This window comes from Mustelus asterias, chromosome 8 (genome assembly GCF_964213995.1).
Source record: "Mustelus asterias chromosome 8, sMusAst1.hap1.1, whole genome shotgun sequence".
Taxonomy (NCBI): Eukaryota; Metazoa; Chordata; class Chondrichthyes; order Carcharhiniformes; family Triakidae; genus Mustelus; species Mustelus asterias.
The window spans coordinates 94,238,789-94,252,545 of NC_135808.1; the positions used below are offsets into that span (position 1 = coordinate 94,238,789).

General features: G+C 41.5%; 1 protein-coding gene across 1 annotated transcript in view; it reads left to right on the forward strand.

Moving 5' to 3' along the window:
• Positions 1-2,204: 2,204 nt before the first annotated feature.
• Positions 2,205-13,757, forward strand: part of patj (PATJ crumbs cell polarity complex component) — a 364,256-nt gene continuing 352,703 nt past the window's right edge. The window contains exons 1-5 of the mRNA XM_078218535.1: positions 2,205-2,316; positions 3,817-3,875; positions 7,611-7,780; positions 8,221-8,433; positions 8,946-9,085. Coding sequence (XP_078074661.1) covers positions 3,854-3,875; positions 7,611-7,780; positions 8,221-8,433; positions 8,946-9,085 — 545 coding nt within the window. The 5' untranslated portion in view covers positions 2,205-2,316; positions 3,817-3,853. The remainder of the gene's footprint in view (positions 2,317-3,816; positions 3,876-7,610; positions 7,781-8,220; positions 8,434-8,945; positions 9,086-13,757) is intronic.

Here is a 13,757-nt window from a genome sequence, read left to right on the forward strand (position 1 = left end):
AATGGGTAATGGCTGCCTACAGTTGAGTATGTTTTAGTTTCATTCAGTGTAGTAACAACAAAGGAAAAGGGGAGAGAATATCTTCAGGGAAGGATAGATGTACAGTTTTGGTGCTGGGGTAGGGAGTTGCGAAGTAGGGTATAATGGGTTAGTCACAGGGGCATTACAAAGTTTCTCCTGGGTTGATGGGGAAGGGGGTGGGGGAGCTAGGTAGAGGCGGTTTCAGTCACTTCAGGAGGTGGTACAAGGATTTTTGGGGGGGTGGGGGGAATACAGTTAGTCTTGGGAAAGAGGGGGGTGGGTGCTAATGGTCAATCCTGGGGTGGGTGGGGGGAGTTCTGTAGTTATTCCCAGCAGTGTGGGGAGGCGGGGGGGGGGGGGGGGGAGGGGGTTAGTCTGTCCTGGTGTAAGGGTTACAGTCAGTCCCAGGGTGGGGTGGGGGGTGCAGGTGGAAGAGGGAGGTGGCAGTTCAGTCAGTTCCCAGTGTGGGAGGGCTAGTTGTTCAGTAAATCCCCCATGAGGGGTATGGGCAGACCCTGGGGAAGGGCACAGTAAATGCCCTGAGGGGAGGAGGGGAGTTATAGTAAATATCCTGGGAGGAGGGTTTACAGTACATTTTTCAGGGGGTGTTACAGTGACTCCGCAGTGGGGTAGAAGGGGGAGGTTACACTGAGTCACCAGGGGCTTACAGTGACTCTACTGGGGTGAGGGCGAGGGGTTTTACAATGACTCCGCAGTGGGAGAGGTTACACTGAGTCACTGGGGGTGAGGTTGTGACCCCCTGGGGGGATTACAGTGAATCCCCGAGTGTTAAGGGGATATGGTGAGCCCCCAGGGTGGGAGATACCAGAAGTTACAGAGACTCTCCATGGAGGTTACAGAGACTCCTGGGAGGGGGGTGGGGGCGGTGGTATTACAGTGAATCCCCTGAGAGGGTTACAGTGATTCCCCTGGGGGTGGGTGGGGGGTTACACTGATTCCTCTGGGGGGTGGGGTTACAGTGATTCCTGTGGGGGGGGGGGGGGGGGCAGTGATTTCCCTGGGGGTGGGTGAGAGCTGACACTGATTTCTCTGGGGGGTGGGATTACAGCGATTCCTCTGGAGGTTGGGGGAGGTTACAGTGATTTCCCGGTGGAGGGGGTTAAAGTGATTCCCCTGGGGGGGGGGGGGTTAAAGTGATTCCCCTGGGGGTGGAGGGGGTTACAGTGATTTCCCCTGGGGGGGGGGGGGTTAAAGTGATTCCCCTGGGGGTGGGGGTTAAAGTGATTCCCCTGGGGGTGGTAGGGTGGGTTTCAGTGTTTCTCCTGGGGGCGGGTAGGAGATTACAGTGATTCCCATGGGGATGGGAGGCTGGGGTTACAGTGATTCCCTGGGTGGGGGTTACAGTGATTCCCCCGGGGGTGGGGGTTACAGTGATTCCCTGGGTGGGGGTTACACTGATTCCTCGCGGGGGAGGGGGGGGGTTGCAATAATTCCCCTGGTAGTGGGAGTTAAAGTGATTCCCGTGGGGGGTTAAAGATTCCCCTGGGTGGGGGAATACAGTGATTCCCTGGGGGGTGGGGGTTACTGTGATTCCCCTGGGTGGGGTTTACAGTGATTCCCCTGGGTGGTGGTTACAGTGATTCTCCTGGGGGTGGGGGTTACAGTGATTCCCCTGGGGGTGGGGGTTACTGTGTCTCCCGGGGGAGGGGGGGCGGTACCCCCCTCGCGCAGTTTCCTGTCTCAGGTGAGCGCTCGCGGGGTGAGTCACTTCCGCTCGGGCAGGTGAGGCCGGAGAGCCGGGACTGAGAGACTGCGGCCGGGGCTGGGGTTGTGGGGACCGGGGGGGGGACGGCGCTGCCTCTGGGGGACGGGGAGGCCAGGTAACACCCGGGCCGTGAACTGGACCTTGCTGCGGGGCCGAGGTTTTCAGGGGCCAAGTTGGTGAAATCAGTTGGAGGAGCAAAGTGTAAATAACCAGGGCCTGGAACTGACAACCGAGGAATTCCCCCTGGAACAAAACTTCAGTTGGAGCACAGCTTTTATCTGATAGGGAGCTGGCATTTTCACTAAAGATTCTGTCTGTATGTGAACCGACTGCTGCTTTAGTCTTGTATTTGATTTCAAGGAAATGGTGGATTAATCTGTCCGGTTAATCTTCAATCTGTTGTGTTAATATCATTTACTTTCTGCAGTGGGCCAGTGACACTGAAAACTGGACACTATTTGGAATTGCAGGAAAGTCATAAATCTACCTTCATCTGATCAGAGATTGAAGAGTGTGCTGAGTTCTTTACTACTGATGTAATGGTGATCCCACCCTTTCGATTGCACAAAGTATGATATTAAAATATGTTAGGACATCTTGTATGTTATAGTTTTTTAAAAAATGTTAATTTTAGTATATCGACTTTTACAAATACTGCTCTCTCTTCATTTTGGTTAACGAGGTTTTGAGGTTATAGGAGCCTGGTCTTAACAGTACACCTTTGGAAACTTATATTGTTACAAAAATAAACACAATGAAATAAACATGAAATAATGACTTGTAAATAATGTCACAGTGATGTGACATTGATGGATGGCTGAAATAAAACATTGACATGTGGTCAGACGATCACCTTGGTGTCAAGTTTGCAAACAGCCTGATAAAGGCAAAATACTACGGATGCTGGAATCTGAAACAAAAGCAGAAAATGCTGGAAAAACGGAGGTGGTCTGACAGCATCTGTGGAGAGGGAATAGAGCCAATGTTTGAGTAGATTATTGAGACGTTGGCTCTATTCTCTCTCCACAGATGCTATCAGACCTGCTGAGTTTCTCCAGCATTTTCTGCTTTTTTTTGGGAACAGCCTGGCTTAGCCTCAGGCATTTGCCAAGGAGAAGGATACAGCCAGTAGTTAGGAAATGCAGTTTATGGCAGGGTCTGAAGACAGTTGCTTTGATCTTCCCAGTATTTAGTTGGAGGAAATTTCTGCTTATCCACTACTGAATGCTGTACAAGTAGCCTGCCAATTTAGAGACAATGGAAGGATTGAGAAAACTGCAGTGAGATAGAGTTGGTGAGATGCTAGTTATTGTCAGTGTACCTATAGAAACTAATATAATGTATTTGGATGAGATCATTGAGTGGCAGCACTTAGCTGAGAAGTAGAAGAGTTCATGGATGGACTCTTGGGGAACACCAGAATTCATGGTTCAGGAGTGAAAAATAAAACCAGTGCCGGTTATCCTCTGGTTATAATCAGATTGACAAGACTGAGACCAGGCAAATGGAATACCCCACAGCTAGACAATGTTAGAGAGGTGAGGAGGATGTTGCAGTCAACCACAATAAAGGCTGCAAACTGGATAAGAAGTTTACACAACCATCCCACACGCACAACCACCGCCCCCCCCCCCCCACTCAGCCGACACTCCACTCAGCCACCCCCACTATTGCCACACCCACATACTTACCGCCCACTTACTTACCCCACACACTGCACACCACATACATGTGCACCCCACCCAGACGTGCACCTACCACTCACATACTTACCACCCACATACACCAAAGTAAATACAATGACAGGAAGTTGGGACTAATCTTAACCCCAATGCGGTATAAAAGCTGATCAATAAAAAGTGCACATATGTGCCCAAGTATCAGTTCCAGTCAATCTTTGGAGTTCTGTCATCAAAGCCAATATGCCCCACTGTGTAATGGTGACCATAAGTGCATGTAATAAACTGTGTGTAGGAAAGCAACATAACTATTGAACGAAAAACTGATTTGATTTGGATGCTGTGTATATATTTTGTATTTCTTGACTGATATCTCTTTCACTGTTGTAGATTTCCTGAAAAAAACTAAACAATCAGCGGCATCATCATGCCTGAAAAGCCTGTAGCAGGTACTGCTTTGTCCATTTGTATACTTTTTTAAGGAACTGAAATATCTATTATCTGTAATAGTATATTCAAGTCTTGAGACTTCCTGAAGCACCTTTCTCATTTTGCTGTCACACAGGGCGCTTCCTTTGCAAACAGTAAAGCCTTCCACAGTGTTTGTCTTGGCAGCGTGTGGTGGCGCACTGTTGGCTGGCAGCGGGATCTTCTGGTCCCGTCGCTATCATTGGGATTTCCCATTGATTTCACCGCACGCCGCTGGGAAACACACAGTGGGGGTTTGCCGTCAGTGGGATCATAAGATCCTTATTCTTAAAGTGTGCCCCTGAGTTCTGGATTTCCCACAAGAGGAGACATTCTCTCAGCATCTGCCCTGTCAAGCGCTCTCAGCATTTTATTTGTTTCAATCAGATCACTTCACTCATTCTACTAAACTCCAATGAATGTAAGACCAACCCGCTCAACCTTTCCTTTTAAGACAACACCTTTTTCCATGGAACCAACTGAGTGAACTTTCTCTGAACCTCCAATGCAAGTACATCCCTTCTTAAGTAAGGAGACCAAAACTATACACTGTTTTCTATGTACAGCCTCACCAATGCCCTGTACAGTTGTGGCAAGGCTTCCATTCCCCCTGCAATAAAGGCCAAAATTCCATTTACCTTCCGAATTACTTGCTGTACCTACATGCTAACTTCTGTGATTCATGTATTTGCACACCCAGATCCCTCTGTACTGCAGCATTCTGCAGTCTCTCTCCATTGTAATAATCTTTTTTTATTCTTGCCAAAAGTGGGCAACCTAATTTTGTCTGCATTATACCCCACACACCAATTTTTTTCCTGCTCACTTAACCTATCCATATCCCCTTGCACGCTCTTTGTATCCTTCTCACAACTTGTTCTCCTATGCATCTTTTTATCATTACCAAATGCAGCTACACTTCAGTTAGTCTCTTCATCCAAGTAATAAATGTTGACCAGGCCTCCGAATTGGTCCCTGTGGAAGTTACTTTTTGCATTTTACTGGCTTGAAAATGATCCATAACCCCGACTCTTTGTTTCCTCTCAATTCTATCCATCCATTTGGGAGAGAGAAGATTGGGAGAATTTTAAAATCCAGCAAGGGAGGACCAAGAAATTGGTAAAGAAAGGGAAAATAGAGTATGAATGTAAACTGGCAAAAAACATAAAAGTGGAACGTAAAAGCTTCTGTAGGTTTGGGAAAAGGAAACATTTAGCTAAGACAAATGTGGATGCATTACAGGCAGTGTCAAGATAATTTATAATGGGAATAGAGAAATGACAGAGTTGCTAAATGATTACTTTGTGTCTGTCTTCTCTGAGGAAGATGCAAGAAATCTTCCAGAATTAGAGATCTCAGGACCAGGGAGAATGAGGAATTTAAGGAAATCAATATTCGTAAGAAGGCTGTACTGGAGAAATTGATGGAACTGAAGGTTGATAAGTCCCTGGCACCTATATGATGGGATTTTCCAGCCACACTTGCCCCAAGGTTGGAAAATCCCGCCCGAGGTCAAAGGACCTTTGCATGGTCCGTGTCCTGCTCGCTATGATTTCTGTGGTGGGCGGGACAGGAAATTTCAGCTCCCAGTCTCTATCCCAGAGTGATAATAAGGTAGTTATGGAGAGAGTGGATGAATTGGAGATCTTCTTCAAAAATTGTTTTGATTTTGGAATGGTTCCTGAAGATTGGAATATAGGAAATGCCAGTCTTGTTATTTAAGAAAGGATGAAGAGAGAAAATGGAGAACCACAGACATGTTAGTCTTACATCAGAAGTAGGGAAATGCTGGAATCTGTTATGTAAGATGTGGTAAATAAACACTTGGGTATTAATGATGTGATGTCAGACTCACTCAAAAGGGAAATCCATCTCACAGTGATTGCTAGATACTTGTTGGAAGTTTTCTTTGAAGTCAGCTGCTTAATAAAAAATATCGGCAATTGTCAGATCCAGTCTTGAGCCCAAAGCACCAGTTTACTTATTTAAATAAATTAGAAATATAAAACAGTAAAAACCAACACTATTTGTTTGATATAAAATAATGAACACAAAACTCACTTGCTCGTGCATTTTAAAACTTACACTTGGTCTTTTGGTATGAAACATGTTGCATTTTCAAAAGTAGTCCAGCTTCCCTACTGCTCAGCATAATCTTAAAATCACAGAGCTATTTGGCTGTCTGAAAAACAGGTTGTCCACCTAATCCCCATGCCTAAGAATATGATTTTAATAAAGGACTTGGTTACCCAGGTACAACCAAGTTGTGGCACAGGAAATGTGACGAAAAGTAAGCATTTCCAGCTGATATCCCATGATAATACCCAAGGTGAATTGGGGGATATGTTGTTTTAATGCAACTGGGCAGTTATCAAAAAGGTGACAACAAGGAAAGCATGTTGAAACTGTGACAGAGGAAGTCTGCATTACATGCAAATCTTGGTATACGTTCTTGTGAAATATCCTGGTGTTGCACTTAGAAAATTGCATGCCTGCTCTATTTCTCTTTCTATGTATGTATGTATTCGAAGTATGTCATTTATTTTAATTTCTGTTGCGATTATTCCATTGTGACATTATATTTCATCGTTAATCTGGTGCTTTCAATCCCAAATTCCTTCAAGATTGCGCAACTGGAGATTCCCTGGTCCAATGAGGCCACAGTCTTTTCTTCTTCTGCTTCCACATTCTGGTTCTAGCCCCGACACCTTTAGGTCTCTTACCTCAGCACTTCTAAATATGCCCATACTATCGATGCCCCCTTCTGTACAACTGTATAATCTGCCATCTACTCTACATTGGAGAGACTAAATACAGAGCATCATCAGACCGCAAGCAGGACCCAGACCTTCCTGTTGCTTGCCATTTCAGCACTCCATCCTGGTCTCATGTTCACATGTTTGTCCTTGGCCCGCCGCAACGTTCCAGTGAAGCCCAATGCAAACTGGAGGAACAGCACCTCATCTTCCACTTAGGCACGTTGCAACTTTTTGGATTTAACATTGAGTTCAATAACTGAACTCTTTCCTCCACCTTCACTTTATTTTTATTTCCATCCATTTATTTTAATTTCTTCTATTAGTTAATTTTTCTGTCCCTTATATCACCCCACTTCCCATCTTTTATCCCCCTACCACCATCTCCCCTCCCCCCACCCACCCTACTGGAACCATCTGTCACCTGTTCCAGGTTGTCATTTGTTAAACTGCTTTCCTTTGTTCTACCATTAACGCATTCTGATCTCTTAATATGTTGCTATCAGCACCCTTCTTAGCCATGATCATCCCAGTCAGATTCTCTTTGTGTTTTCGTCCATGACATCTTTGTCGATCTTGCCCTATTACTGGCCACCTTACCCCCCCCCCCCCCCGAAAAACACAACAGTATAAATCTCAAACAAAAACAAAAAATGCTATAATATCTCAGCAGATCTGGCAGCATCTGTGGAGAGAGAATATGTTTCGAGTCTGGATGACACTTTGTCAGAGTTCAGAGTATAAATCTCATCCTATTTCCAGTTTTGTTTAGAGCTCTGATGTAGAGTCATCCAAACTTGCTATCCGACCTGCTGAGATTTTCAAGCATTTTCAGGTTTTGTTGTTGTATAAACTGTGACTCAATGTGAGCAATGTCATTAGAATATGTGCTATAACAAATGTCTTACATAGTTGTAATTGGAGTATGCTAATTTTTGCTATGAATTTTTTAATGTACAGTCGATAAACAGCAGGTTTTACAAGCAGTGGCTCGCTTGCAGTCACGATTGCGTGAGAAAGGAGATTCATCTCAACTTGGGAAGCTAAATATTTTGAGAGATACAATTGCAAGCCCTCTATTTAATCAAATACTGACTCTTCAGCATTCAATCAAACAGCTGAAGGAACAGGCAAGTGCTTAATATGTTGCGATGTTGTTGTGTATGTGATTTTTGTCTTCATTTGCTTTGATTAAAAAATACAATACATTTTGAGATCAGTCATGCTTGATCTAACTTTTGTGAAGTTGTACTTTCTTGAGTTCCAACTTCCAAAAAACAACTCTGCGGCAAACTCTGTTTCCAGCCATGTAGCAGGCAGATTAAGTGAGTACAATATAGACCAAACAAAAACTCTACACATCGTTCTAAATGGATTCCTTTATGATTTGGAACAGAATGGATCTCTACACAGTCCCGTGGTAAATTTTAAAAATCTTCCTTTAGCGAGTAACTATTTAATTACTGAGTATAGTTGCAATCTCAATCACAGCCTGTTTGCTAGTGAATGTTTTTATAATTCAAATGATGCAAGATTGTAAAACTGCAACTTCATATCTATCTGCCCACAGCTAAACCGCATGTCCACAAATGCATCTCCTAATTTTGACTTTTCACAAGCGGGACTCTTGGTGTTCAATCCTGAACGTTGTGTTAATAATCCAACTGTGACAAAAGACACAAAATTGTTTCCAGATACTCCAATTTACGACCAACCAAGATCGTTGCAAAAACCTGAAAGAACGCAGGATGAGTTTGATAAAATTATTCAAATTTTAGCTCAGGTTAGTGTTTCTTTTTAACATGTTAGAACAAACTATTATTTCACAGTTCAATTGTGCAAAAGTACTGAAAACAGTGTTTGGGTAGAATTATGACGTCGTTTTGGCTACTATGGGATATTGAAGTGTGAAAATTTCTCATGGAAAGTTACTGAGTGTCATGAGATTTGATTGCTAAAATTCATGTTTTAGTTGTCACAGAAAGAAATCTGTTGAGTTTTTCGACGAGTTTTTCTTTTAACAAAGCTATTAGGCACAACACCTCATGATTTGCTAATTTAATCACTGATTATTGTACAGCTTCAATGCAATTTTTCTAAAGCCCTGCATTATGTGTTAGTAATATTGTTTCAAGGATATTTTTTTCATGTTCTCATATGTTGTAATTGTGGTGCTTGCCCTTGATGAGATTTGGTTTTGTTTAATATTATGCTTGACTCTTTGGGTGTTTATGAACTTGAACTGTAATTTAATATTTGTCTTTTATTAATTCCCTTTTCTAAAAAAAATTTTAGGGAAGAGAAGTAGAAAATATTGAATTGAACAAGCCAGCAATGGGAGGCCTGGGCTTCAGTGTGGTCGGTCTTAAAAATGACAATATAGGCGAACTTGGTATCTTTATACGAGAAATACAAAAGGATAGTATAGCAGACAGGTAAGAGTATGTTTTAATCACATCCCTTTGATAGTCATGAAGCTTGCGTTAAAAAAAACAAATTACTGTGTTTGAGAAATCCACTTTGAGCAGTCATGTTTCCATTTTTTTCATTTTTCCATTACAAGAATTTTCTAATGCAGATTTACTTTTTCAGTATAAAATTTAAACTTGTTTCATTGTGGCTTAATCATTTTTTCTGCAACTTTTAGAATATAGTACTTACCAGGCTGTAGGAGTAAATCTTGGACTTGTACATTTAACCTGAGTGATTATTTAATACCATAAACTTCTGGGAATGTGCACTAATATCATTATAGTATGGGACATTGGGCATCCAGGACCTGAATCTCCTTTCCTATTAAACGGATTGTGAAATGAGCAACTCTAAGGACTGTCAAGGGAATGCTAATTAGAGTAGATTAATTTAATGTCAAATCATATGGAAAGAGAAATAACAAGAGAAAGAAAGATTGGATTGAGAAAGACAGGACAATAAGAGATAAGAAAAGGAAAATAAAAATGTAAATTTCACACTTCAAAATATCCAATAAAACAACACCTGAGGAATACAACTCCATGCTTGAAATAGTTAATTTTTGGTGCCAAAAAAAAATTGTCAGTAATTAACAATGTAGCACATAATTAAAAATGTGACAGCTACTTAAAACTTGCTTCAATATTAAACGGACCCTGGATTGATGGCATAGTGGATAGTGAAGAAGGTTATCTAGGATTGCAGTGGGATCTTGATCAATTGAGCCAGTGGGCCGATGAATGGCAAATGGAGTTTAATTTCTATAAATTTGGTAGATCAAATCGGGGCAGGACCTAGTCAGTTAATGGTAGGGCATTGGGGAGAGTTATAGAACAAAGAGATCTAGGGGTACAGGTTCATAGCTCCTTGAAAGTGGAGTCACAAGTGGACAGGGTGGTGAAGAAGGCATTCGGCATGCTTGGTTTCATTGGTCAGAACATTGAATACCGGAGTTGGAACGTCTTGTTGAAGTTGTACAAGACACTAGTAAGACCACACATGGAATATCGTGTACAGTTCTGGTCACCCTATTATAGAAAGGATATTATTAAATTTGGAAGAGTGCAGAAAAGATTTATTAGGAATGCTACTGGGACTTGATGGTTTGAGTTATAAGGAGAGGCTGAATAGAATGAGACTTTTTTTCCCCTGGAGCTTAGGAGGTTAAGGGGTGATCTTATAGAGGCCGATAAAATAATGAGGGGCATAGATGAGGTAGATAGTCAACATTTTTTTCCCAAAGGTAGGGGAGTCTAAAACTAGAGGGCATAGATTTAAGATTGGGGGGAAAGATCAAAAGGGTCCAGAGAGGCAAATTTTTCACTCAGAGAGTGGTGATTATCTGGAATGAACTGCGAGAGGCAGTAGTAGAGGCGGGTACAATTTTGTCTTTTAAAAAGCATTTAGACAGTTACAGGGTTCAGATGGGTATAGAGGAATATGGGCCAAATGCTGGCAGTTGGCACTAGGTTAGTGGTAAAAACTGGGCGGCATGAACAGTTGGGCTGAGGGCTGGTTTCCAAGCTGTAAACCGCTATGATTCTATAGATATTAAGTGGCTCCAAAATAGACTCCTTGCATCATTTCAGACCATCTCTAACTTTCTGTGATGAGTTTAGGACATAACTACTGTGCAAATAATCACTGCTCAATCATTTTAATAATGAGCCAGATGGTGAAATGCTATTTTTGCAAAGTTAACAGCATGTTGGAAAGAAACTTTTAAATTTTGAGTTTAATCACCTATCTGCCCTTGTGTGAAGTTGCTGCGGCAATTGTGCATTAACAGCAGTGAGTTCTATTATTTTTGCTATTAGTTTGAAGGCAGTATTGGGTTGCAGTATTTCTGAGTACTCATTCAAATGTGGAATACGCTATGCATTAATTTTGGAAATTAGTCTAGCATTTAAATTATGAGCAGTATAACTTTACAAGAGAAAGCTGCTATGGAGTGATAGAAAACTGTAAACACGGGCTTTAACCCATCTTTAATGTATTTTTAACATGAATTAGGACACAGCCCTTTCGTCTCCTGAAATGAAGTTTGAATACGTGGTGTTGGAATTAGCCTCCTCTCTGTTCTGGATGATTCAAAATTAAGTAACTATCCAGAGGTTTTCAGAAAAATAATGACAAATGTAACAAAGCTCATCAAGCATTTGGCGGTAAAGGAGATATCCCAAACGTCTGATTCTCCTCAAGCTCCTGGATGATTTGCACTATTCCACTGTTAACCTGGACAAAACCAAAAGACTTTAGCCTTGCTGTGCACTTCTCTGTTGAAATTAATTGCACGTTGTAAAATTGCTGGATTTACCCCATTAATATTAATTAATTTCAATGTAGCTATTTAGGGCTGGTAATTCATAAAAGTCTCTTTTAGTGACATGATTTATGATCCTGACACGACATTCAACCTTGGAGGCCCAGAATGGGAAAATGAAGCTGGAAAATGGAGTTTCATTCCAGCAGGTAGTGAATTGTCCTGAGAGTTTTGATATCTTTTTACCTGCTTTGGCAATATTGCAGCAATCTTGTCATCCACACATTCGTTCATATTAAACACCAGTTTTCAAGGTGCAAAGTAGTTTTGACACTCATAAATGAAAATGAGGTTTATTTTAATGAATCTGGGGATACATTATATGAACAATTTTAAGACATGATGGGCAGGATTTTCTGGCCATGTGCGCCCCAAGAATGGTTCACCAAATTTTCTGCCCTGCCTGCTACGATTCCTGTGGTGGGCGGGATGCGAAAATTCTGCAAGTGTAACATGCTTGGAGGAGGAAAATGACTGGAGTTATAGTTCCTGAAGCTGTTCATCACTGGGATTTTTGTGTGTCATTTTTGGGTCTGTTGTGAAATAATTGATCGAGATTGATTGTTATGATTAGTCAACAACGCCTAGAATAGTGAAAGCAGGTTCAATGGAGCTTGATATTTTTGGCTCATAATTCCTTGTTCCCATGAAGGCACTTCCATTGTTCCTGTTCACGATGGACGTGGTGGTGGCTCTATACTTCATGGGTCAAAAAAGTTTGTACATTTCACTTTCTGCTCTGCCATTCGCTCATCACCTTCAGAAGGACTAACTCAATAATTCCCAGACACCACCTGGTTACAGTGTGCTCTTCACTTGCTTGTTTTTTTTTAATCCTCACCTTTCCTTTCTGTCTTTCTTCTCCCTCTAATCCATTTCTTCTTTCACCCTCTCTGTTTTTCTTTCTTTATAATGTTTGACTCTAATTCACCCTGTTTCCTTTTCTGTTGTTTGCTATGGATCTTTCTTCATCTTCTTGGTTAAGGAGATAAATTGTTGGGCATGATGTTCTTGAGGTTCCAGATCTGAGCATGACATTGTGCAATTATTGTTTAGCTTTTACAGCAATTTGTGACATATAATCATGACGAGGTTAAAAAGTCTAAGTCATGTCCCTTACCCTGAAATGTGGCATTTCTGGATCAACCTCCGGTTGCCCCAACTCATTTCTTGATGACCTGTTAATCCACAGGAGACATAGGATGTTGCCCTGTTGTAGTATGGGTGGTGTTCTGAGATTGGGGCACATTACTATTGTCATATATGGAGTATTTCATATTAATTCATACAATTGCTGTTTTCTTGACTTTTTGAAAAGGTATTTGTTGGACAGAGGACTAAGTTTCTTCATAAAGATGCATTTATTTGAAATACTCATCAGCAACATAAAATCTATCCAGTGAAACACACATTTCTTTCTTTAAATTCTACATTCATATGTATAAAGATTGTCCTGCAACGCAAAATACTTTGATGTTCCAGTACAATTTTTTCTCTCCATATACATGATATAATGTGCATTTATTAATTTTAACAAATTGAAATCTTCATTCATTGATATAAAGCTGCACCGACACAACTACCTCCCTCTGAATTCCCCTGCTGCAGCTTTCCGTGCATTACATTTCCCTTTAACTGGGTGATTCACATGGTCTGCATTATAGATTTTCATGACATGAGAGAGGTTTACTTATGCTGGGAGGGTATTTAGTTCCGTAATGCTCAAATCTCTCACTGTCTCTGTAGCCTCCCTCAGCCAACCTAACTCTCCAAGAGCTCTCCATTTCTGTAACTCGGACCATTTGTGTATTCCCACTTCCTTCATCCCTTCCTTATTGGCAGATATGCCTTCAGCTATCTAGGCTCAAAGCTCAGGAAATCTCTCCAAAACCCCTTTGTCTCCCCAATCTTATACTTATGTCTTAAACCAAATATTTGTCAGCAGTCTTATGGCTCCTCACTGCACTTCTAAATAGCACTTTGAGACATTTTACTACATTTAAACACTCTTTATGAATGCCAGATGTTGTTGTTCAGTGTTTTACTCCCAAATGCTAATTAATTGCTTTTACAATTGTTGTATTCACATACATACTACTTGTAACTTTGAATGTCAGTTGAGGTTGAGATTCAGATTTGCAATGTTTTGGTTTAACACTACCAGGCAGCCTCATAAAGTTGAAATTTGAAATCCTCCAAATTATGTATGATCATTATTGAATAGTTTCCTTGATGAAAAGAAAAGATTTTTTTCAGCCAAAAATGGCAATGCTTTTCATCCAGAGTGCTCATTAAACTTTGTGGTGTTTTGT